This window comes from Salmo salar, chromosome 04, assembly GCF_965601325.2.
Source record: "Salmo salar chromosome 04, fSalSal1, whole genome shotgun sequence".
NCBI classification, from domain to species: domain Eukaryota; kingdom Metazoa; phylum Chordata; class Actinopteri; order Salmoniformes; family Salmonidae; genus Salmo; species Salmo salar.
In genome coordinates this window covers 67,289,070-67,314,994 of record NC_138294.1, presented here as the reverse complement: position 1 = coordinate 67,314,994, position 25,925 = coordinate 67,289,070, and the positions used below count along the sequence as shown (strand labels likewise).

General features: G+C 43.3%; 2 protein-coding genes across 2 annotated transcripts; one reads left to right on the top strand and one right to left on the bottom strand.

The window, feature by feature from the left end:
• The first annotated feature begins 17 nt into the window (after positions 1-17).
• On the top strand, positions 18-4,320 carry rhbdd2 (rhomboid domain containing 2). The gene is made up of 4 exons (XM_045717169.2): positions 18-521; positions 737-1,141; positions 1,359-1,506; positions 1,752-4,320. Exons 1-4 carry the CDS (start codon positions 335-337, stop codon positions 2,239-2,241), a joined length of 1,230 nt encoding a protein of 409 aa, XP_045573125.1. The 5' UTR covers positions 18-334; the 3' UTR covers positions 2,242-4,320.
• On the bottom strand, positions 4,303-25,891 carry LOC106603436 (NADPH--cytochrome P450 reductase). The gene is made up of 15 exons (XM_014197114.3): positions 25,752-25,891; positions 24,923-24,971; positions 21,418-21,546; positions 20,993-21,142; positions 16,252-16,376; positions 16,063-16,152; positions 13,408-13,506; positions 12,814-12,930; positions 12,058-12,176; positions 11,600-11,781; positions 10,675-10,824; positions 10,171-10,441; positions 9,643-9,788; positions 8,925-9,010; positions 4,303-7,151 (listed from the first exon to the last, which is right to left on the bottom strand). The coding sequence occupies exons 1-15, from the start codon at positions 25,799-25,801 to the stop codon at positions 7,007-7,009; spliced, it is 1,908 nt and encodes a 635-aa protein (XP_014052589.1). The 5' UTR covers positions 25,802-25,891; the 3' UTR covers positions 4,303-7,006.
• Between the last annotated feature and the right edge of the window lie 34 nt (positions 25,892-25,925).

The following is a 25,925-nucleotide window of genomic DNA, read 5'->3' as shown; positions in this document are numbered from 1 at the left end:
TTAAGGTTGTGATAATCGAAATGCGGAAGTCAAATACATTTGTTTTGACTGAGCGAGCTTGTCCGCATATTTCTGCAATTAATCTTCTTATAATCGGATTTTAAACCCAACCACACTGCTAACCTAATGGCCCAACCTTAAATTAACACCAAAAAGCGTATTTTTGTTCATGAATTTTTACGACATCTCCAATTTTACTTTGTGGCTGTGTTTTCTATTGGGAACCTCTAGCTAGCAAGCTAGCTACTCTCTGGCTAAAGTGTACTGCAATTTTGTATAAAAAGTTGATTGATTATCCAAGTACTAGTTTGAAAAATATGCACTGGGCATCAAAATGATTTCCCGAATAGTTTTAAAAGATGTGGTTCAGAGGTTCAAGAGTTTTACTCCTGAGTTCAGGCTCACGAGTGGGATTGTTTTTGTCATTATAGTATCATTTGTTTTGTTTACTGTCACTACATTTTTCGGTTTATCAGAGGATGTCTTCAGTCTTGGAACGACAGTTTTTGGCAATGGTCATGGTAAGTTAGCAAGGAGGGGCTGAGTGAATCAACAATCATATGCTCGGTAGCTACTTTGATTGGGAGTGTTGTAACGTTAGCTAGCGTGCTAAAACGTATAGCTAATGTAACAGACGGTGCCAGTAGACTACAGCAGCAAGCTACAACACATCACGCCATGTTTATGTCTGTCAACCCTATCATTTATGTTTTAATCCTTTCCTCTTCCTTTGCAGTGCACAAGCTCATCACATACTCCTTCCACCACAAGACAGTGACCCAGCTACTCCTCAGTATTGGGGTTCTGGGGCCCCTCTGTGGTGGCATTGAGAAGAATGTTGGCACTGTTCGGTTCCTCTTCATGTTTTTGCTGCTCTCTATCAGCACAGGGGTGTTGTACAGCATACTGGGTCTGCTACTGTTTGGTGCATCTGCCCAGAACCAGGTGGAGTCTTTCATTCCGGTATCCCTTTCCCTTATGGGTATGGCCACAGTGCACTCCCGTATGGTTAAGGGCTTTCTTTTCGGGGTCACTGTACCCATGTTAGCCCTGCCCTGGCTGTTTCTGTTCATCATAACACTTTTGGTCCCACACACTGTCTTCCTTTGCAATGTCATGGCCATCATCGCAGGGGGGATCTGTATCCTTACTCCAACCTCATTGTGGTTCAAAAGAAATGTGATACGCTCCTCTGCAGTATGTCACAGCTTTATAAGTGTGCTTAGTAGTGTAGTTAAGTGGTAATAGGTTATAGGTGTTGTATATGAGTCCTGCTGCTAAATATGATGTTATTTTTGTTTAGAAAAATCTTGCATCACTGCTTCACACATTCTCCTTAACTTGCACTGGTGAAACAGACGGAAAGGGCTGGCTCTCACTTCTGGACATGTCCGATGCCAGGGCATCAGTGCTGGACAAGAAGATGCCTTTCAGGCTGCTGAGGAACATTGGTGTCCTGTATGTCCCTGCATCAATAGAGGCGAGAAGGAAGACAGTCCACCCACCGTGAGTACTGAGAAAGCACCAGACCCATCATTTATCAGACAAGACAAGAGGTCATTAAATAACAATTGCTGTGTGCAAGCCAGAGCACATGATGTACTACAGTATAATGAGGTGGTTATAATAGATGATCCTCAGCTGTAATTGAATACTGTACAGTAGGCACCTAGTGGTCCCCCATGATTAGATAGAGAATCACTGGTATATTTAAGCTCTCTGAAATCTGTCCACGTTCTCATTGATTGCAGAATCATTCCAACCCCAGGCTCCTACCCAGTCCAAGCCTACGCTCCAGTGTCTTCTACCTCCAACCTACAGGCTACCGAGACCACACCAAAGACATTTGAAGGCTGGGCCCACTCCTACTATACACAGGGGAGCCCTGTTCAGGTCTCAGGTTATTACGGACACAACCATGGATATGGCCTCAAGCATAGCTTTGGGCCAAGTTACGGACATGGTCACAAACATGGACACAGCTGCAGCCACAGCCAAGGTCATGGACATAGTCACGAACACAGCTTTGGCCATGGACTCAGTCATGGACATGCATCTGCCTCTCAAACCAGCAGTCACTGGGCTCTAGTGGCTCAACATCCACATTCTCAACATTCCCACCTCAGTCCACTGTCTGTGTCTGTCAGTGCCCCCCAGAGTTTCACAGCAAACATGCCGGAGTCACTGCCAGAATCTGTGACGGTTCATCCAGGAGCACCTGTGTCTTCACTGACAGATTGATGACTTCAATCAGTAACACCAAAACTCGCTATAGCTCGATTGAAATTCAAAGGCAATGTTCTCGAAGACTGGAAATGACCTTTACATTTCAAGCGCGCTATTTTCAGCAATCACAATCCTTGTAAAAACGTCAACTCATGGTATAACTAATAACGTTTATTTTTATTTTATTATGTCAGTGTGGTTATAAGCCGCTATAGCTCTGAACTTCGGCGATACCGATTTAATCGAGCCCATAGTTGTCATTCAATGTGTTTTCTGTCTCATGTTATACATTGAGATGTAATATGCTTGGACAAGTGGTTTGAGGCAGTACTTGAAGGTCCACTTTTTCTTCACTGATGTTTTTGGTTTGACTACTCAAGCAGGCTCTGAATGTTCAAGGTCAAATCAATGCAAGAAAGCTTTGATTGTCAGTTGATTGTAAGACCTCCTTTTGGCTTGTGTGTTTTATACTTTGTGTTTTTTTACATATACAGTAGACACATCTCTTGAAACTCTTGATTTATACAACCTAGATTAAAACAAAGTTTTTCAAAACCCTTAGTAAACAATAACTGTTTTCACTTCAAACGGGTAGGACATTTTAATCACAATTTCCCCCTTAACTACACTGAACAAAAATATAAACGCAACATGTAAAGTGTTGGTCCCATGTTTCATGAGCTGAAATAAATCATTCCAGAAATTTTCCAAACGTACAAAAAGCTTATTTCTCAAATGTTGTGCACAAATTTGTTTAAATCCCTGTTATTGGGCATTTCTCCTTTGCCAAGATAATCCACCCACCTGACAGGTGTGGCATATCAAGAAGCTGATTCAGGATGCTCATTACACAGGTGCACCTTGTGCTGGCACTTAATTAAAGGCCACTCTAAAATGTGCAGTTTTGTCACACAACACAATGCTACGTGTCAAGTTTTGAGGGAGTGTGCAATTGGCATGCTGACTGCAGGAATGTCCACCAGAGCTGTTACCAGAGATTTTAAACTTAATTTCTCTACCGTAAGCCGAATCCGACGTTGTTTTAGAGAATTTGGCAGTACGTCCAACCGGCCTCACAACCGCAGACCACGTGATACCACGCCAGCCCAAGACCTCCACAGCCAGCTTCTTCACCTGTGGGATTGTCTGACAGCCACCTGATGAAACTGTAGGTTTGCACAACCAAATAATTTCTGCACAAACTGTCAGAAACCATCCCAGGGAAGGTCATCTGGTTGCTCGTCGTCCTCACCAGGGTCTTGACCTGACTGCATTCGGCATCGTAACTGACCTCAGTGGACAAATGCTCACCGTCTATGGCCACTGGCACGCTGGAGAAGTGTGCTCTTCATGGTTGAATCCCGGTTTCAACTGTACCGGGCAGATTTACGACTGCAAAATGAATTGCCTCTCTGAGGACAAAGTTGAACTGTGTATGGTGTCGTGTGGGTGAGCTGTTTGCTGATGTGAAGGTTGTGAGCAGAGTGCCTAATGGTGGCAGTGGGGTTCTGGTATGGGCAGGCATAAGCTACGGACAACGAACAGCAAATTTGCACAGCCGTTGAAGAGGAGTGGGACAACATTCCACAGGCCACAATCAACAGCCTGATCAAGTCTATGTGAAGGAGATGTGTCACGCTGCTTAAGGCAAATGGTGGTCACACCAGATACTGACTGGTTTTCTGATCCACGTACCTACCTTTCTTTTAAGGTATCTATGACCAACACATGCATATCTGTTTTCCCAGTCATGTGAAATCCATAGATTAGGGCCTAATGAATTTATTTCAAATGACTGATTCCCTTAACTCCAGTAAAATCTTTGAAATTGTTGCATTTATACTTTTGTTCAGTGTACTTAAATTAAAATAGCATCCACTCAGCACTAAATTAGATCCATTACATGCAGCTTGTTTTGCAATGGATCGTTCAAAATGATTGTCGATTCAGAGGCAGGGGACAAGTGGGTGAGATGATCCAGAGAGTGGGCAACAAGGGCAGATTATGATGTCATCTTTGGAAAATGAACTAGTCGTGCACAGGAAAGAGAAGCCATAAATGACAACCAAGACTAAATAAAGCAAATCAATGATCTCCATTTATTATTTCTTTACAAATGCATTCTTTAAACTTATACTGTTCATATACAAATATATATTTTGCATATAAAACTGGATCAAGTGGTAAGAGTCATGTAACACAAGTCATGATGTAACACATTATACGATATCAGTAATGTAAAAAGGCACATTTCTTATTTAAATGACATGTACCATGCCATATTTGATTCTGTATCAACATGCTAAAATGATAGCCTGCTGAACATTTGTATTTAGGCTTTGAACCATAAGCATAATAAAATAAAACTAGATAAAGTTGTTACAGAATTAGTGATTATCAGAACACACATAAATGACAGTTTATAGATGTGTTCATGTTGACTGCAAGTGCACATACCATACAACACATTTTGCATTGCCTAAATACCGAGGTAGTGTCCAGCTAAACATAACTAGTAGTCACTGAGCCTTACAGTCGGAGAGGATGAGAAAAAAACCACCATTTAAAGACCTTTTCTGTAATGAACCGATGAAGAACAAGGCTCAATGACTAAACAGTTACTGCAATTTAAATGTATGAATTGTACAGTACATGGTACAATATGAATATGCTACTAGTATGCATATTTGACTAATCTTGTACTGCTCTCTTTATTTACACAACCTTCGTGCATCTGAATAGGCAGCCATGTTGAACTTGTAAATACATTTAAAGACGGCAAATATAGAATGCTTTCAATGCCTTAGACATTTCAGATAAGTTAATTGACTATATATATAATATATATATATATATATATATATATATATTTTCACCTTGTGGGTACTTCAAAGCATGATAAACGTTCAGAGGCAATATTTCATATCATAATCACCTCTGTTTACACCTAGTTACACTTACAAAAACAATGTGTAACATTCAATGTATAATATCTCCAACTTTTGTAATCTGATGGGAAACAGTGAAGGGCTGCACTCAATTTTATAAAAAAAACTAATTGGTTTATTCCAAAAATGTCCATAACCTTAAAAGGAGCGCAAGGACCAAATCTACACTGAACAAAAATATGAACACAACATGCAACAATTTCAAAGATTTTACTGAGTTACAGTTCATAAGGAAATCATTCAATTTAAATTAATAAATTAGGCCCCTCATCTATGGATTTCACATGACTGGGAGTACAGATGTGTGTCTGTTGGTCAGACACCTTCAAAAAAAAAGCTAGGGGCGTGGATCAGAAAACCAGTCAGTATCTGGTAACCACCATTTGCATCATGCAGCGTGACATCTTCACATAGAGTTGATCAGGCTGTTGATTGTGGCCTGTGGAATGTTGTCCCACTCTTCTTCAGTGGCTGTGCGAAGTTGCTGGATATTGGCTGGAACTGGAACAAACGGTCGTACGTCAATCCAGAGTATCCAAAACATGCTCAATGGGTGACATGTCTGGTGAGTATGCAGGCCATCGAATAACTGGGACATTTTCAGCTTCCAGAAATTGTGTACCGATCCTTGTGACTTAGGGCCATGCATTATCATGCTGAAACATGGCACGACAATGGGCCTCAGGATCTCATCACGGTATCTCTGTGCATTCAAATTGCCATCGATAAAATGCAATTGTGTTCGTTGTCAGTAGCTTATGCCTGCTCATACCATAACCCCACCCCATACATGCTGTCTGCCATCTGCCCAGTACAGTTGAAACCGGGATTAATCCGTGCAGAGCACACTTCTCCAGCATGCCAGTTGCCATCGAAGGTGAGCATTTTCCCACTGAAGTCGGTTACGGCGCTGAACTGCAGTCAGGTCAAGACCCTGGTGAGGACGACGAGCATGCAGATGAGCTTCCCTGAGATGGTTTCTGGCAGTTTGTGCAGAAATTCTTTGGTTGTACAAACCCACAGTTTCATCAGCTGTCCGGGTGGTTGGTCTCAAACGATCCTGCAGGTGGAGGAGCCGGATGTGGAGGTCCTGGGCTGGCGTGGTTACACATGGTCTGCGGTTATGAGGCCGGTTGGAATTCTCTAAAACAACGTTGGAGGTGACTTATGGTAGAGACATTAACATTCAATTCTCTGGCAACAGTTCTGGTGGACATTCCTGCAGTCAGCATGCCAATTGCACGCTCCCTCAAAAGATTAGACATCTGTGGTGGCGTTGTGTTACAAAACTGCACATTTTAGAGTGGCCTTTTATTGACCCCAGCACAAGGTGCACCTGTGTAATGATCATGCTTTTTAATAAGCTTTTTGATTATCTTGGCAAACGAGAAATGCTCACTAACAGTGATGTAAACAAATTTGTGCACACAATTTGAGAGAAATAAGCTTTTTGTGTGTATGGAACATTTCTGTGATCTTTTATTTCAGCTCATGAAACATGGGACCAAAACTTACATGTTGCGTTTATATTTTTGTTCAGTGTACATGAAAGGCCTGGGGGTTAGGGGTCAATTTGGAGTATGAGACCATTCCCAACGAATCTTGAATGAATTGCACTACCTCTCAGCACGAGTCTCCACAAAATGCTGTCAGTAAGATTACACACCAAAACAATAAGTACAACATTCATCCATACGTCTTTCCATTTAGTGATTATGTGCTGACCTCCAAAAACTATTTAAAATAGTTTACCGTTACCACTCACCCTCCACCAGAATGAAATAGTTAACAGGGGTTTGTGAGTGTGTGCTGTAACGTTAGCTTCATCTTCTTTAGCTCCACACGTCCTGAGCATAGCGGCCCTTTGTCATCAGCTTCTTGATGTAAGCCACAGCCTGTGTGTGTGTGAGGCCTCCCACCTCCTCAGCAATGTCATAGAAGGCATTCTGCACGTCCCGCGCCATGTTCCGAGCATCCCTAGGAAAAGACAAGTGGCAGCCATATTTACAGAGGGCACACAATAATGATGGATTATCCTTTTAAAAAAACCCTCAAAGCATGTACAGTGCCTTCAGAAAGTATTCACACCCACATTTTGTTGTGTTACAGCCTGAATTTAAAATTGAATAAATTTAGATTTTCTGTCACTGGCCTACACACAATACCCCATAATGTCAAAGTGGAATTATGTTTTTAGAAATATTTAGAAAGCTATAAAGAATGAAAAGCTCAAATGTCTTGAGTCAATAAGTATTCAACCCCTTTGTTATGGCAAGCCTACATAGGTTCAGGAGTAAAAATGTGCTTAACAACTCACATAATAAGATGCATGGACTCACTGTGTGTGCAATAATAGTGTTTAACATGATTTTTGAATTACTACCTCATCTTTGTACCCCACACATACAATAATCTGTAAGGTCCCTCGGTCGAGCAGTGCATTTCATACACAGATTCACCACAAAGACCAGGGAGGTTTTCGCAGAGAAGGGCACCTATTGGTAGATGGGTAAAAATAAAAAAGCAGACATTTGATATCCCTTTGAGCATGGTGAAGTTATTAATTACACTTTGGATGGTGTATCAATACACCTGGTCACTACAAAGATACATGCGTCCTTCCTAACTCAGTTGCCGGCTGTGATAGGAGAAAACTGAGGATGGATCGACAACATTTTAATTACTCCACAATTACTAACCTAAATGACAGAGTGTAAAGAAGGAAATCTGTACAGAATACACATTTTCCAAAACACGCATTCTGTTTGCAACAAGGCACTAAAGTAAAACTGCAAAAGATTAGGCAAGGAAATGAACTGTCCTGAATAGAAAGCGTTACATGTTATGTTGGATTTTTCCCAAACATCACTGATTACCCCTGTTCATATTTTCAAGAATGGTGGTGGTTGCATCATGTTATGGGTATGCTTATCTTCGGCAAGGACTAGGGAATTTTGGGGGATAAAAAGAAACGGTATAGAGCTAAGCACAGGCAAATCCGAGAGGAAAACCTGGTTCAGTCTGCTTTTCAACAGACACTGGGAGACAAATTCACCTTTCAGTAGGACAATAACCTTAAACACAATGCCAAATATACACTGGAGTTGCTTACCAAGACGACATTGAATGTACCTGAGTGGCCTAATTACAGTTTTGAAATCGGCTTGAAAATCTATGGCAAGACTTGAAAATGGCTGTCTAGCAATGATCATCAACCAACTTAACAGAACTTAAGAATTTTAAAAGGAATAATGTCCAAATATTGTACAATACAGGTGTGCAAAGCTCTCTTACCCAGAAAGACTCACAGCTGTAATCGCTGCCAAAGGTGATTCTGATATGTATTGACTCAGTGGTGTGAATACTTATGTAAATGAGATATTTCTGAATTTCATTTTCAATAAATTAGCAAACATTTCTAAAAACTTTGTCATTATGGGTTATTGTGTATAGATGGGTGAGAAAAAAAGTAATATTTAATCCATTTTAAATTCAGCCTAACAACAAAATGTGGAATATTTCCAAAATGTGGAATAATTTCTACCTAGGTTCCTGCCTTTCTAGGAGTTTTTTCTAGCCACCGTGCTTCTTCATCTACATTGCTTGCTGTTTGGGGTTTTAGGCTGGGTTTCTGTATAGCACTTTGTGACATCAGCTGATGTAAGAAGGGCTTTATAAATACATTTGATTGATTCAAGGGGTATGAATACTTTCTGAAGACACTGTACAGGTGTCTGAAATGCTTCTTACCCACAAATGTAGATGTGAGCATTGTCCGTATGGATCAGCTTCCACAGGTGTTCATTGTTCTTTTTCAGGAGATGCTGCACGTACACCTGAGCATGGATAATCAAACAATTAGCCTAACTGAACAATTCATTTAAGTGATACAAAGACATTCTCTTACATTTACATTTTTACATTTTAGTCATTTAGCAGACGCTCTTATCCAGAGCGACTTACAAATTGGTGCATTCACCTATAATATCCAGTGGAACAACCACTTTACAATAGTGCATCTAAATCTTTTAAGGGGGGGGTTAGAAGGATTACTTTATCCTATCCCAGGTATTCCTTGAAGAGGTGGGGTTTCAGGTGTCTCCGGAAGGTGGTGATTGACTCCGCTGTCCTGGCGTCGTGAGGGAGCTTGTTCCATCATTGGGGTGCCAGAGCAGCGAACAGTTTTGACTGGGCTGAGCGGGAACTGTGCTTCCTCAGAGGTAGGGGGGCCAGCAGGCCAGAGGTGGATGAACGGAGTGCCCTTGTTTGGGTGTAGGGCCTGATCAGAGCCTGAAGGTACGGAGGTGCCGTTCCCCTCACTCTTGAAGTCTGCAGGTTCTTAAGGCAATACGAATCATAGGAAGTATCAACAATTGTACCTTATCTAAGTCATAGATAAGAGCGTATTGAATCTTATCACATAGTTAACGCCTCAGAGCTGACAGAGAAGTTAGGTGTGCTGTGTTACCTTCTCCTCTTGGTCTCTGGAGAAGGCCACGTTGAGCTGAGTCAGCACGCCCACCTTCTCAAACTCTTCCAGTTCCTGCTGGTACATGAAGTCCTGATTTCTGTGGCGACAGCCGAAGTACAGTATCGTCTCGCCGACATCCTTCCCTGATAGAAAAACACACTCTTTTATTTACTTATTTTATTTAACCCTTATTTTACCAGGTAGGTACACACTCTTGATGTGAAACTGTGTCACACTGGCACTCTTTTCCCTTTTCCCTTATGCTAACATATTAAAACATACTTGTTGAAAACAAATTCAGGTCAACCTAATTTACTGTAGAACATGGAGACTTGCTTGCTGTGGACTCCATCTATTCTACGCACAAACCAAACGCTGTTCTGTTTTAACAGCTGTTCTTCAAAATCACAAAATACCACACAATACCAGAAAATTCACACTCTGGACACATTTCAATTTTCCAATTCAATAAGTAGACTTAGATGCCAGACGAGGCCCAGGCTTTCTTCCTCCCTAGCTGGTTACCTTGCTCCTTCATCCAGCCTCTCTCCTGGAGGAAACCCATGAAGGGGGCGATGCCTGTGCCGAGCCCAATCATCACCACCGGATTGCTGGCCTTGAAGGGCAGCCGGAACTGGGACTTGCGGACGTACATGGGCACGGTGGCTTTGTGGCCGTTGTCCGTCACCACCACCTTGTTCTTCAGCCAGTTGGTGGCCACTCCCTTGAAGCTCCGCCCTGTGCTGGTCTGGAACTCCACCACTACCGCACAGATGCTCACCATGTTGGAGTACACCTGACATCAAGACAATACACAGTTATTAAGTAAACATAAAGAAACAAAATAAAGAAACAAATAACTGAAAAAGTGGGAACTGAACTGGCAATAACAGGTCTGCTGTTCTCCGATTCCTGGTACCATATCCTGAACTCCTATATTGCTCTCCATTCATGGGCGCTGCTGTACAAATGTATATTTCTCCCTAAAATGGACAAAGTATTATTATTTTTTCTAATAGTGGGTCTCACCTTGCCAGAGGAGGCGATGGAGTAGTAGCGAGCCTGTAGGCGGGGCAGCAGCTCACACAGGTGGTCTATGGCAGGGTGGAGGGACGGCATGTCCTCCAACACAGCCAGGATGTTCCTCTGAGCATCCAGCACCCAGCTCTGGTACAGACCCTGACAGAGAGACACAGACAGACAACAGTTACTCTTCATTGATTGTGTTTACATACACACTTATAATTCGATATTAAACTGATTATTAAATCGATATTAAACACCTTACTCTGCTTATCTTAATTGGCGTAAGGTCATAATGGAAGTAAGCATACGCCGATTAAAACATCTGGTTTCTGAGCAATCTTTTCTAAATATTAGGACATGTAAACAGCTTAGTTGGCATTCCAGTGGTGTATTTGATCTGCACATGTGCCAGCAGCGGGTAGCGCCAGCAGCGGGTAGCGCCAGCAGCGCCAGCAGCGGGTAGCGCCAGCAGCGGGTAGCGCCAGCAGCGGGTAGCGCAAGCTTCCCTCTTATGCTCGAGTGAAGTGAGTTCGAAAAAACTGAAAGTATGCATCTTATAAATAGTTTTCACATACAAACTTTATATGTGCGAATCAAATAGTCTGAACAAAAATAACATGGTCACTGTAGTAGAAGGTTTAATTTGATTGGTGATTTTCAGCATTCATCAAAAGTCCCATCAGGCAGCCTGATTTCAGATGTGTCCATACAAACAGGATTATTAGGGAAATCCTTCTTCTTTCAAAGCATGTAAACGTTTTAAACAAACTATTATATTAACCTGACTATCCACAATAATCACATTATTGTATGCATGTAACCATGCTCATTGATACAGAGCATTTCCAGTTATTCAAACCTATTGACAGCATGAATTTCTGGGTGGGCAGTGGAGTGTCAGTCAGTCAGAGGTTTGAGGGGTGCCAACCTTGCCCTCGGGGGAGGCGGAGGCCATCTTGCGCAGGATGTCCTGGTCCTTGGGGTCGGTGGCGTACTGGGCCAGCTCAAACAGGACGTTGGTGCGAGGGGGGTTGGTGATGTCCAAGTAGTGGGTCAGAGCTGTGCGGTACGTTGTCGGACACGGGAATGGGTGCTTCTTATTGGACTCCCCTGAAACACACACAGATGAAGAATCTTATCAGCATCATTGTTTAAGATTCAAGTTCTCTTTATTTTGAGGCCACTGCATCCATTTTGGTTGTTAATGGTGGACTACATGATTTAGTTGACAATGTGTGCAGCAGTATCTTTTCAACCTCTGGATCATGTGCATTATATTGCAACCAAATATTATGGAAAATGCCAATGGAAAAAATAACTACTCCAATGCAAATACAGATGCAAAGCAGCTCACATCATATCCCTGAGCCATGATTTACAACTGACCGTCGAGGTTGTTGAGAGAGATAACAGTGTCCAGGTCGGCGTCCAGGATCTGGCCTATTCTGTTCACTATTGACACGTCATTCATGGGGTAAACAGCAACGTGGTCTCCAGAGTCATATCTGCAGGGAAGGAGAAAGACAGGGGGAGATGGATGAACAAGACTTCCCACTGTATTTATCTAACAAGCAAATGTCATTACATATACAAGATATTTACATACTTTTTGCCAGTGTGTGAAAAATAAAATAAAATTAAATGATTAACCAACTCGACACTTGCTAGGAGACAGAAGTAATGTAGTAGGCATAGGAAGGCAGAAATGCATTATATTTAAAGGCCCAATGCAGCTAAAAATGTGATTTTACTGTGTTTTATTTATATTTCCACACTATGACGTTGGAATAATACTGTGAAATTGGGAAAATGATAATGCCCTTTTAGTGTAAGAGCTGTTTGCAAAGACTGCCTGAAATGTGGGATGGAGCTTTGGCCTGCCATCACCAGGTGGTAAATTGGTTAATAGACCAAAAGAAAAAGAGTTCCAAACCTAACAATAGTTTCAGTTTTCCAGACCAGACAGTCTTAGCAAAATTCTTGCTTGGGAAATTTTTATTTTTGACCATTTTAATTGAAAACAATCACAGTAAGGTACTTAACTGTTACGCAGAAATGATTTGATATTGAGATAAAAACAGCTGCATTGGACCTTTAATGGCATAGGACTTTTCATATCAAATATGAATAAAGAGCAGATACCTGATTTGGGAGCCTGAGATGTCCAGCTCTAGATGCATCAGATGTCGGTCGCCGGCTTGGTTCAGCTGGCGGTTCACCGCTACCGTGGCCAAGTAGGGGTTCTTAGCATCAAAAGGCCTCCAATGACAAATATACTGGAGTTATCACAAAGCTATTTCAGACAAATGGAGAAAAGTGCTACTGTTGTAAAAAGGGTTCGTCCAAAGGTCCAATAAATAACTAACATTTGAGAGGAGATTTCTAATATTAAGGATAAAATTCAAATTAAATGATCTGAGAAGACAGGTGAAGGCACTTTGGCCAAGGTCTATAGAGGGATTTAGTTTACACCTGTCTAGTTCTCTCAGATCAGTGCAGATGAAGGAAAAGAGAATTTAGACTATTGAGATGCACCCTAAAAGCACACCGTCTTTTCTGTTGGCATTGGGAAGATGGTGAGAATCATGTCAGCGTCATGGCAACAGTCATCCCTTTATTGCCCTGAACAACAATCATAATCTATTAATTCCATTCCATGACAACACAGCTCTGTCATTAAGCCTGATAGCTGAGCTCCCTACACCACTTCCTGTGTGTGTGAAGCTGTCAACTCACGGTTTCTGGGTCTCAAAGCTCTTGAGGCGACCCATCTCCCCAGTATAAACCTTATTCATGTTGATGTCAGTTGGAAACACCAACTCGTACTGCCGGATGCTAAAGGAGAGGAAGAAACGGACAGGTGGTTACTTCCTGCTCCGCATCTCGACCACTCATGATCACACACCTTTGAAGTCTAAAAATAACTTGTCAGTGCAGCTAAGGGCTGATATCAAATCAAACTTTATTTGTCACATGCGCCAAATACAACAAGTGTAGATCTTACCGTGAAATGCTTACTTACAAGCCCTTAACCAACAGTGCAGTTCAAGAAATGTTAAGAAAATATTTACCAAATAAACTAAAGTAAAAAAGAATTAACAGTAACACAATAACATAACAATAATGAGGCTACATACAGAGGGTACCAGTACCGAGTCAGTGTGCGGGAGTACAGGTTAGATGAGGTCATTTGTAGATGTAGGTAGGGGTGAAGTGACTATGCATAGATAATAACAGCAAGTATCAACAAATGGAAAGGGGGGGGGGGGGTAAATGTAAATAGTCCGGTGGCCATTTGAGATTAATTGTTCAGCAGTCTTGTGGCTTGGGGGTAGAAGCTGTTAAGGTGCCTTTTGGTCCTAGACGTGGCGCTCCGGTACTGTTTGCCGTGAGGTAGCAGAGAAAACAGTCTATGACTTGGGGACTGTAGTCTCTTACAATTTTATGGGCTTTCCTCTGACAATGCCTATTATATAGGTCCTGGAATGCAGGAAGCTTTGCTCCAGTTATGTACTGGCCCGTACACACTACCCTCTGTAGCGCCTTACGGTCAGATGGTGATCGGTTACCATACCAGGCGGTGATTCAACCGGTCAGGATGCTCTCAATGGTGCAGCTGTAGAACTTTGTGAGGATCTGGTAACCCATACCAAATCTTTTCAGTCTCCTGAGGGGGAAAAGGTTTTGTCGTGCCCTCTTCACGATTGTCTTGGTGTGTTTGGACCATGATAGATTGTTGGTGATGTGGACACCAAGGAACTTGAAACTCTCGACCAGCTCCACTACAGCCCTGTTGATGTTAATGGGGGCCTATTCGGCCCTCCTTTTCCTGTAGTCCACGATCAGCTCCTTTGTCTTGCTCACATTGAAGGAGAGGTTGTTGTCCTGGCACCACGGCCAGTTCTCTGACCTCCTCCCTATAGGCCATCTCATCGATGTCGGTGATCAGGCCTACCACTGTTGTGTCATCAGCAAACTTAATGATGGTATTGGAGTCGTGTTTGGCCACGCAGTCGTGGGTGAACAGGGAGTACAGGAGGGACTAAGTACATACCCTGGGGGACTCCAGTGTTGAGGATCAACGTGGCAGACATGTTATTGCCTAATCAAATCAAATTAAATGTATTTATATAGCCCTTCTTACATCAGCTGATATCTCAAAGTGCTATACAGAAACCCAGCCTAAAACCCCAAACAGCAAGCAATGCAGGTGTAGAAGCACCTGGGGGCGGCCCGTCAGGAAGTCTAGGATCTAGTTGGAGAGGGAGGTGTTTAGTCCCAGGGTCCTTAGCTTAGTGATGAGCTTCGCGGGCACTATGGTGTTGAACGCTGAGCTGTAGTCGATGAACAGCATTCTCACATAGGTGTTCCTTTTGTCCATGTCGGAAAGGGCAGTGTGGAGTGCAATTGAGATTGCGTCATCTGTGGATCTGTTGGGGCGGTATGCGAATTGGAGTGGGTCTAGGGTATCCAGGAGGATGCTGTTGATGTGAGCCATGACCAGCCTTTCAAAGCACTTCATGGCTACCGACGTGAGTGTTACAGGGGCGGTAATCATTTAGGCAGGTTACCTTCGCTTCCTTTGGCACAGGGGACTATGGCGGTCTGCTTGAAACATGTTGGTATTACAAACTCAGTCAGGGAGAGGTTAAAAATGTCAGTGAAGACACTTGCCAGTTGATCTGCGCATGCTATGAGTACACGTCCTGGTAATCCGTCTGGATATGGACAGCCACATATGCTTTTAGTGGGGTTCGCGCTCTGTGATGCAAATGCTATGATACTTGTGTGTATGGTAAAAGGGTTGGATGCCATGCAGAGCAGAGTGAAAGGCCTCAAAGCACAGGGGAGACATTCATGTCGGGCACTATTATGCATGCAAACAGAATTTGAAATGGAAATGTGCCGTTGTTTAACCAAATGTGTAGACGGTCATTTAGGTTTGTTATTTGCAGTTGAAGCTTTATGGTTGTTTTTCTGAAAACATGCAAACAATGTCAGGGTCTATCAAACATGAATGAATCAATTGTTTAATATATCTGATATGTCCAGTATTCATAGCTGGTGATATTACCAAGATCCCTGGTTCTGTATTGAATTGGAATACAAAGTAAAACATTATGGGCAGGTTTCCCAGACACAGATTAAGCCTAGTCCTGGACTATATAGCTTTTCAATGGAGAATCTCAATTGAGAATATTTTTTTTATCCTGAACTAGGCTTAATCTGTTTCTGGGAAACCAGCACTCTAGGTCATACTTTTTTTTTAATAAAAGGAAGTACATCTTCTCCTAAAGCTCCATAGTAAATATCTCTAGTTGGCAACAAGTCTGAGTCCGACCAGGAGAGAGAGAGAGGGGGTAGCCAACTAGCTATTAAACTAGCTATTACCTGGTGTCATCTCCTGTGGCCTCCACCCCAAAGTGTTCACACACAGCAGGCCAGAACTGCTCCTTCCATGATACAAAGTCTTCCTCAAGGCTGGGAAAGAGGGTTAGACAGACATAGAACACAGTCATAGGATATTTTGATAAGATAAATACATACATATTTATGAATATGGATTCATTTAGTACTCACTTGCCATCATCGTCTCCCATTCCCAGGTCATAGATCCTCCTGCCACCCAGCTCTTCCAGTCTCTTGTCTGTATACTTTCCCATTGCATTGAAGTGCTCATATGTTTTATTCCCCAAGCCAAACACCTGCAGAGTTCAAAGGCGGACGCTATCAGCTATCATAGTAGATCAAAAATAATGAACTACATATAAATGTAAAGCTTCCATGATGTACAGTACCAGTCAAAAGTTTGGACACACCTACTCATTAAAGGGGTTTTCTTTATTTGTACTATTTTCTACATTGTAGAATAATAGTGAAGACATCAAAACTATTAAATAACACATATGGAATCATGTAGTAACCGAAAAAGTGTTAAACAAATCAAAATATATTACACATTTGAGATTCTTCAAAGTAGCCACCATTTACCTTGATGACAGCTTTACATACTCTTGGCATTCTCTCAACCAGCTTCATGAGGTCACCTGGAACGCATTTCAATTAACAGGTGTGCCTTGTTAAAAAGTATTTCCTTCTTAATGTGTTTGAGCCAATCAATTGTGTTGTATATCACCCCCCCCCCCCCCCCCCCCCCCCTCCCCAAGGTATACAGACTTGGTCTTTTAACAAATAGGGCTATTATGGCAAGAACAGCTCAAATAAGCAAAGAGCAATGACAGTCCTGTCACGTCCTGACCAGTAGAGGGTGTAGTTGGGTCAGGACGTGGCAGAAGGGAGTGAGTGTTTTATTGTTTCATTTAAATTTGGCCGTGTGACTTCCAATCAAGCACAGCTGTAGAGGGTTGTGGTTGATTGGGAGTCACACATAAGTTGCCTACGTTTCCGTTGTGTGGTGTGGGTAATTGTTCTTGTCACTGTTGTTGCACCTGACAGGACTGTGTTGGCTGTCAGTTTTGTTGTTTTGTGAATTGTATGGTGTTCGTAACATTAAAAATGACGAACCCTAACTCCGCCGCATTTTGGTCCACTTCTTCCGTAGACAGCCGTTACAGAATTACCCACCAAACCAGGACCAAGCGGCGGAAGAGGAAGGAGCAGCAGGACTACTGCGTTATGGACAAATGGACGTGGGAACAGATCCTGGACGGAGAGGGACCATGGACTCAGGCTGGGGATTATCGCCTCCCGCAGTGGGAGATTAAAGCGGCGAGAGCGGAGAGGCGATACTACGAGGAGAGAGAGCGCAACGAGCGCGAGAGGCAGCCCCAATAATTTTTTTGGGGGGGGCACACGGGACAGTCGGTGGAGCTGAGGTCGGAACCAGAGCCAGTCGGGATGACATTGGAGGTGAGCGAGGGTTATGAGACAGAGACTGTGACGGGGTTAATGGGAAAATTAGGAGAGAGAGAGATGAGAGCTGCTAGTGTGGTGCATAAAGTACGGCATTCGCCCTAATGAGCGTGTCGTGGGTATGATGTCACCTGAGGCAGCTCTCCATACTCGTCCTGAGGTGCGTGCTGGTTGTCTGGTAAAGACTGTGCCTGCGCCCAGAAACAGGCCTCCTGCATGTCTTCCCAGCCCTGCACATCCTGTACCTACGCCCAGAACCAAGCCTCCTGCATGTCTTCCCATCCTGGTCAAGCCCGTGCCTCCTCCACGGACCAGTACTCCAGTGGGTCTCCCTATCCTGGTCAAGCCCGTGCCTCCTCCACAGACCAGTCCTCTAGTGGGTCTCCCTATCCTGGTCAAGCCCGTGTCTCCTCCATGGACCAGTCGTCCAGTGGATCTCCCTATCCTGGTCAAGCCCGTGTCTCCTCCATGGACCGGTCCTCCAGTGGGTCTCTCCACCCTGGTCTCTCCTGTGCCACCTCCTCAAACCAGGCCTCCAGCGGGCCTTCCCAGACTGGTGAGTCCAGGGCCTGCGCCCAGAGCCAGGCCTCCGTTATGTCTCCCCAGCCTGGTGAATCCTGAGTCGGAGCTGCCCGCCAGTCAACAGTCGTCGGAGCTGCCCGCCAGTCAACAGTCGTCGGAGCTGCCCGCCAGTCAACAGTCGTCGGAGCTGCCCGCCAGTCAACAGTCGTCGGAGCTGCCCGCCAGTCAACAGTCGTCGGAGCTGCCCGCCAGTCAACAGTCGTCGGAGCTGCCAGAGTGGCCGGACTGCCCTGTTCTGCCAGAGTGGCCGGACTGCCCTGTTCTGCCAGAGTGGCCGGACTGCCCTGTTCTGCCAGAGTGGCCGGACTGCCCTGTTCTGCCAGAGTGGCCGGACTGCCCTGTTCTGCCAGAGTGGCCGGACTGCCCTGTTCTGCCAGAGTGGCCGGACTGCCCTGTTCTGCCAGAGTGGCCGGACTGCCCTGATCTGCCAGGGTGCCCCTCCTGCCTTCCGGCCCAGCCCGAGTGGCCCGCATGCCTTCCGGCCCAGCCCGAGTGGCCCGCATGCCTTCCGACCCAGCCCGAGTGGTCCGTCTGCCAGGGTCAGCCCGAGTGGCCCGTCTGCCCGGCGCAGCGATCGGCGCCAACAGAGTGGGCGACGCCGAAGGTGGAGCGAGGTCCACGTCCTGCACCTGAGCCACCTCCAGGATAGGTGGGTTGGGGAGGGAGGGTGTAGCACAGTGCCGTCGGTGACGGCAGCCACCCTCCCTTCCCTCCCTTATTGTTTAGGTGTTCCTTTTTGTTGGGGAATTTTTTTGTGTTTTCCTTTTTTTAGGTGCATCCCGGGGTCTGCACCTTGAGGGGGGGGGTACTGTCACGTCCTGACCAGTAGAGGGTGTAGTTGGGTCAGGACGTGGCAGAAGGGAGTGAGTGTTTTATTGTTTCATTTAAATTTGGCCGTGTGACTTCCAATCAAGCACAGCTGTAGAGGGTTGTGGTTGATTGGGAGTCACACATAAGTTGCCTACGTTTCCGTTGTGTGGTGTGGGTAATTGTTCTTGTCACTGTTGTTGCACCTGACAGGACTGTGTTGGCTGTCAGTTTTGTTGTTTTGTGAATTGTATGGTGTTCGTAACATTAAAAATGACGAACCCTAACTCCTCCGCATTTTGGTCCACTTCTTCCGTAGACAGCCGTTACAAGTCCATCATTACTTTAAGACATGAAGGTCAGTCAATCTGGAAAATGTATTTAAGTGCAGTCGCAAAAACCATCAAGCGCTATGATGAAACTGACTCTCATGAGGACCGCCACAGGAAAGGAAGACCCAGAGTTACCTCTGCTGCAGAGGGTAAGTTCATTAGAGTTACCAGCCTCAGAAATTGCTTCAGAGTTCAAGTAACAGACACATCTCAAAATAAACTGTTCAGAGGAGACTGCGTGAAATCAGGTCTTCGTGGTCAAATTGCTGCAAAGAAACCACTACTAAAGGACACCAATAAGAAGAGACTTCCTTGGGCCAAGAAACACGAGCAATGGACATAAGCAATGGACACTGTCCTTCGGTCTGATGAGTCCAAATTTGAGATTTTTGGTTCCAACCGCCATGTCTTTGTGAGACGCAGAATAGGTGAACGGATGATCTCTGCATGTGTGGTTCCCACCGTGAAGTATGGAGGAGGTGTGATGGTGCTTTGCTGGTGACGCTGTCAGTGATTTATTTAGAATTCAAGGCACACTTAACCAGCATGGCTACCAGAGAATTTTGCAGCGATACGCCATTCCATCTTGTTTGTGCTTAGTGGGACTATCATTTGTTTTTCAACAGGACAACAACCCAACACACCTCCAGGCTATGTAAAGGCTATTTGACCAAGAAGGAGAGTGATGGAGTGCTGCATCAGATGACCTGGCCTCCACAATCACCTGACCTCAACCCGATTGTGATGGTTTGAGTTGAGTTGAAGGAAAAGCAGCCAACAAGTGCTCAGCATATGTGGGAACTCCTTCAAGACGGTTGGAAAAGCATTCCAGGTGAGGCTGGTTGAGAGAATCTCAAGAGTGTGCAAAGCTGTCATCAAGGCAAAGGGTGGCTAGTTTGAATAATCTCAAATCTTTTTGGATTTGTTAACCACTTTTTTGGTTACTACATGATTTAATATGTGTTATTTCATAGTTTTGATGTCTTCATTATTATTCTACAATATAGAAAATAGTAAAAATAAAGAAAACCCCTTGAATGAGTAGGTGTGTCCAAACTTTTGACTGGTACTGTAGGTCTAGTAGGGCCTATAGCATGATGCAAACCTGAGTTGACTGTAAATGCAGTAATACCCTATCTCCTCATGTCCAAGCTGTACATTTACTCAATTACACCATATGGATCAGATCTGTAATCTAAGTGGCTTTCTATGGCTGGATGCACAACAAATGTCAAGACCAAGAAAACATGGATTTCCCAGATAAAACGTCACAACCACATCACGATGCTGTCTCAGGAGTCGCACAGTGAGACCCAGAGGAATCCATGGTTAACATTGTTCAGTAGTGATGTCAATGAGAAAACACTCCAAAATGGAGACTCCCAATGTCTCCAAGCCACAAGCTGCCAGTGCTCTCCTGCTCCAGCCTTGGTTGGTCAGGCCCAGAGCTTTGTTTGGCAGGACCACATGTTTCCAGTTGGTTAGTGAGTTTGGAGGGAAGTGGCGCACTGTAGTAAAGTGTGGATTCCAGCAGAGCCTTTCAGAGCCTTATAGGTGGACATCTCAATCCCTACCTCCCCTTCAATGGAGATGCAATATGACTTATTCTGTGTGGATCCTGTCATAGCTAAACTTGCTGCGCCGCACACCAATGTTGATGCCCATGCACCTTGATGCACCTACTACAGATCAATCTCAATACTAAATTCAGACAGCAAAATACCAACCGCAAACTTGACTCCGTTCAGTTCCTCATCGGTCTCCTGCATCCAGTCGTAGAAGTCCTGAGCGTTGTCTGTGGGGTCCCCCTCCCCATAGGTGGCCATGCAGAACACAGCCAGGGAGTTGTCGATCTCCACAAGACGAGGCAGCTCTGACTGAGGAGAGAAAGAAAGAAAAATACATTGGAAATTGAAACAGGATTCGTTCACCAAACAGCTCTCAGGATGCAACAATCAAGTCAATAGCTCTCCTAATGTTATTAATATAATAAATATCCAATTACATTTTTGGATTTAACTTGAAATAAACAAAAATACACAAGAACCTAAATATTCACCACAAAGCTACTGGAGGTTACATGCGGTATGTAGAACACTGAGACAATATAAATAGTGTACTATACACATGTAAAGTCAATGGGATTAAGTACCATGTCATTTTCTTCAAGGTCAGCTGACATGCCGCTCATTCCGTAGCGCTGGGCGTCTTTGGCCAATCGGCCACAGAACTCCTCAGCTGTGCCCGTCTGGGAGCCATAGAACACCACCATGTTCCTGTTCTGGAGAGGCAGATGGCATCATCAGCAGTCATCCTACATTATAGAGGACTTCTCAGCTGGACCCATTAGGAACATTGCTTACATCCGCTATGACAGGCTCATTGTCCTCCCTCCCTCCCAAAAGCCTGGGAGGAATGAGAGAACCAAGCCTCAGGGTCAGTAGCTTCAGTCCAACATCACACACACACAAACATATATTTATTTTGTCTCCATATTATGTCTATATCTGATAAGCTACCAGGGAAAGGGCTAAGAATAGCCCATATTAATATATGTAGCCTTAGAAATAATGTTAATGAAATAAATAACTTGCTAACATCAGATAACATTCATACTGGCCATCTCTGAAACTAATTTAGATAATTATAGGATACAACAGTAGCAATACAGAGATATAACATCTACAGAATAGACAGGAATGCCTATGGGGGAGGTGTTGCTGTATATCTTCGGAGCCATATTTCTGTAAAACTTAGATAGGATCTCATGTCAAATGTTGTTAAAGTGTTGTAGTTGCAAGTTCACCTGCTTCATCAAGCCTATTCTTTTAGGTAGCTGTTAAAGGCCACCAAGTTCTAACAGTCAGTATTTGGATAATATGTGTGCAATGCTTGATAAATGTCTGTGATGTTAACAGAGAGGTCTATTTTCTGGGTGACTTGAACATTGACTGGTTAGCAACTAGCTGTCCTCTCAAGAGGAAGCTTCTAACTGTGACTAATGCCTTAATACGACCCACGTTATCACTCAAACAACTAGACTGCATACCAATAGTGTTGGATCTGTGACATCCACTTGTATTGATCATATATTCACTAATGCTGCAGAGCTTTTCTGCAAAGCAATATCAATTTCCATTGGTTGTAGTGACCATAAGATTGTGGCAATAAGAAGGAAAGCCAGGTCCCAAAGTTTGGGCCCAAAGTAATTTATTAGAGATCATACAAAATGTTTTCAAAGGACTCTTGTTGAAGATGCAAAACATGTATGTTGGTGTATTAGGAAGTGAATCCAGATGCAGCACTGGAAGTATATATAAAACATTCTAAAATCCAGCACTGGAAGCTTTGTAAAATAATTAATGCCAATTGTTGACAAACATGCACCTGTTAAGAAACTAACTGTGAGAACTGTTAGAGCCCCCTGGATTTATTATGAAATTGAAAAAAATTGTTGTTCAAAGAAATTATGCAAAAGTTGTGGCAAACAAGTCAGGCTGCTCAGCAGATTGGTTTATATTCTGTAAATTGAGAAATGTTGTGACTAAACTTAACAAAAATATCAAGAAATGATATTACCAAACACAATGGAAAAGAGACTTTGGAGTACCGTAAATTATACTGAACAAATATATAAACCCAACATGTAAAGTGTTGGTCCCATGTTTCACGAGCTGAAATAAAAAAAGCTTCATTCTCTAAAATGTTGTGCACAAATTTGTTTACATCCCTGTTAGTGAGCATTTCTCATTTGCCAAGATAATCCATCCACCTGACAGGTGTTGCATATCAAGAAGCTGATTAAACAGCATGATGATTACACAGATGCAGCTTGTGTTGGGGACAATAAAAGGCCACTCTAAAATGTGCTGTTTTGAGGGAGCATGCAGTTGGTATGCTGATAGCAGGAATGTCCACCAGAGCTGTTGACAGAGAATTTAAATGTTAATTTCTCTACCATAAACCGCCTCCAACGTCATTTTAGAGAATTTGACAGTACCTCTAACCGGGCTCACAACCGCAGACCAAGTGTATGATGTCATGTGGTTGAGCGGTTTGCACGTTGTGAACAGAGTTCCCCATGGTGGTGGTGGGGTTAAGGTTAGGGCAGGCATAAGCTACGGACAACGAGCACAATTGCATTCTATTGATGGAAATTGCACTTCGGTGCCGTAACCGACTTCAGTGGGAAAATGCTCACCTTCGATGACAACTGGCATGCTGGAGAAGTGTGCTCTGCACAGATTAATCCCGGTTTCAACTCTACCGGGCAGATGGCAGATAGCGTGTATGGGGTGGGGTTATGGTATTGGCAGGCATAAGCTACTCACAACAAACACAATTGCATTTTATCGATGGCAATTTGAATGCACAGAGATACCGTGACGAGATCCTGAGGCCCATTGTCATGCCATTAATCCGCCGCCGTTACCTTTCAGCATGATAATGCACGGCCCCATGTCTCAAGGATTTGTACACAATTCCTGGAAGCTGAAAATGTCCCTGTTCTTCCATGGCCTGCATACTCAGACATATCACCCTTTGAGCATGTTTGGGATGCTCTGGATCGACAGCATGTTCCAGGTCCCACCAATATTCAGAGGAGTGGGAAAACATTCCACAATCAACAGCCTGATGAACTCTATGTGAAGGAGATGTCGCGCTGCATGAGGCAAATGGTGGTCACACCAGATACTGACTGGTTTTCTGATCCACGCACCTACCTTTTTTTAAGGAATCTGTGACCAACACATGCATATCTATTTTCCCAGTCATGTGAAATCCATAGATCAGGGCCTAATGAATTTATTTAAATTGACTGATTTCCTTATTCGAACTGTAACTCAGTAAAATCTTTGAAATTGTTGCATTTTGCGTTTAAATTTTTGTTCAGTATATATCATGGGCAGAAACCCCAATTAATCTCCATGGTTCATTGAAGTTGATGGGTCATTTATAACAAAACCTTTCGATATTGCCAATCATTACAATGACTATTTCACTAGTAAAGTGGAAAAACTCAGAAGTGAAATGACAACATTAAACAGTGAACCATCATATTTTTATATAAAAGATCTAATAATGAAAGAGAAGGATTGTTGTTTTGAATTTGGTCAAGTTAGATTGGGAGGTGGAAAAACGATTGTTATCCATCAATAAAGATAAGCCAGCAGGTACAGACAACCTTGATGGGAAACTTTTGAAAATGGTATCAGACTGTATTGCCACCCCTATTTGCTAGATCTTTAACCAAAGCCTAAAAGCAGCGATTCTCAACTCGTGGGTTGCGACCCAAGGTTTTGAATGGGTCGTGAGCGTAAAAAAAGTATTTATTAAAAAAAATATGAATACAAAAAATACTCCATTCTGAACTTAAATTACCAAAACCAGGTAGAAAGTGTGTAAAAATGATAATGAACCTATACTTCTAAACCTATACTTTTAACCTCAACTATTTTTCTTCAATCACAGTATCACAAAAGCTAATATCGTCCATATATACCCTGACTAGAAACCACATGTTTTAATATGACAGTCACCAAAGCAAGTTAAGTGGCATATAGCCTACATATCCATTTACTAAATAAATAGACATCATTTTGTCTAAACTAATTGCTTTCTACGTACGACACAGCATTTAGCATAAAGCTTCTAACCGTTTTCTTCATTTTCTCAATGAAGCTGGTTTCTCGCTGTGGGGTGACTCTGGAGAAAAAGACAAAGCAGACGTTAAAGGCAAACATCCACATGTTAACTTAGTCAGTCAATGTAATAAATGGCTAATTCACTGCCTCGTAAATAAGAGGCCATTTGAGGAGGGAGAGCAGAACATGTTTTTACTCTGGCATTCTCAACCCCTTCTGACCCCATGGGAGAGATTTTCGTATGAGTCACACCCACTTGCTAACATGTACCACAGTACTAAAATCCCTTCACAAGTCATGGAAAAGCAGAACAGAAATAGCTCAGTTGATCATTGGTAAAAACGTTGAACAAAGACAGTAACTGCGTGTAAAACTCACCAATGAAAATAACATGTCAATTGTCAATGAAATGTGTGCTCCTTAGCAAAGAACATTGGAGGTATCATTTCAAGTTATGCGCTTGCAACAAAGAATTATCAAGAGGAAGTCCTTCAAGAAGTGACAATTGTTGCATGTGGTGAAAGTATCTTAAGTAAACTGTTAGGCTACTTGTACTGCACACACCTGTAATTCAGACTATAGCCTTTTTGATGACAGAATATCATAATCATAACATTCTGCAATATTGATTGTTATTTCTAAAACACTGGGAAGCAGCCTGGGAAGCTGAAGTGCAAATTAGCTAATCAAGTCTAATCTTTTGCAACAGTAACACACATTTCCCTGAAGAGCATCAACATGATAGACAGTGAACAGAGCATAGTTGAACAAGCTGTCACACACACACACACACACACACACACACACACACACACACACACACACACACACAGCGACTGACCTGGCTGCTGCTTCCTGTCTTTCTTTGGGCAGAGGGAACACACATCCCATGGCTAGAGGCAGTGTTCTCCAGCTCCCCACAGAACCCTTGTCTGATCCACAGTGGGAAACAATCCAATAAAGCAGTTGAGGAAGAAGCCCCCTCAGGACGGACTAAGGGCTGGCCTCTCCGTAG

Coding starts and splice junctions, on each gene's coding strand:
- LOC106603436 (XM_014197114.3), bottom strand. CDS start 25,801: ATGGGATGTGTGTTCCCTCTGCCCAAAGAAAGACAGGAAGCAGCAGCC. Junction 16,377..20,992: donor TGAACGGAGTCAAGTTTGCG/GTTGGTATTTTG, acceptor TGAACTCTGCAG/GTGTTTGGCTTGGGGAATAA. Junction 9,011..9,642: donor CCAGAGACCAAGAGGAGAAG/GTAACACAGCAC, acceptor ATCCATGCTCAG/GTGTACGTGCAGCATCTCCT.
- rhbdd2 (XM_045717169.2), top strand. CDS start 335: ATGATTTCCCGAATAGTTTTAAAAGATGTGGTTCAGAGGTTCAAGAGT. Junction 1,142..1,358: donor CATCATCGCAGGGGGGATCT/GTATCCTTACTC, acceptor CTGGTGAAACAG/ACGGAAAGGGCTGGCTCTCA. Junction 1,507..1,751: donor AGGAAGACAGTCCACCCACC/GTGAGTACTGAG, acceptor CATTGATTGCAG/AATCATTCCAACCCCAGGCT.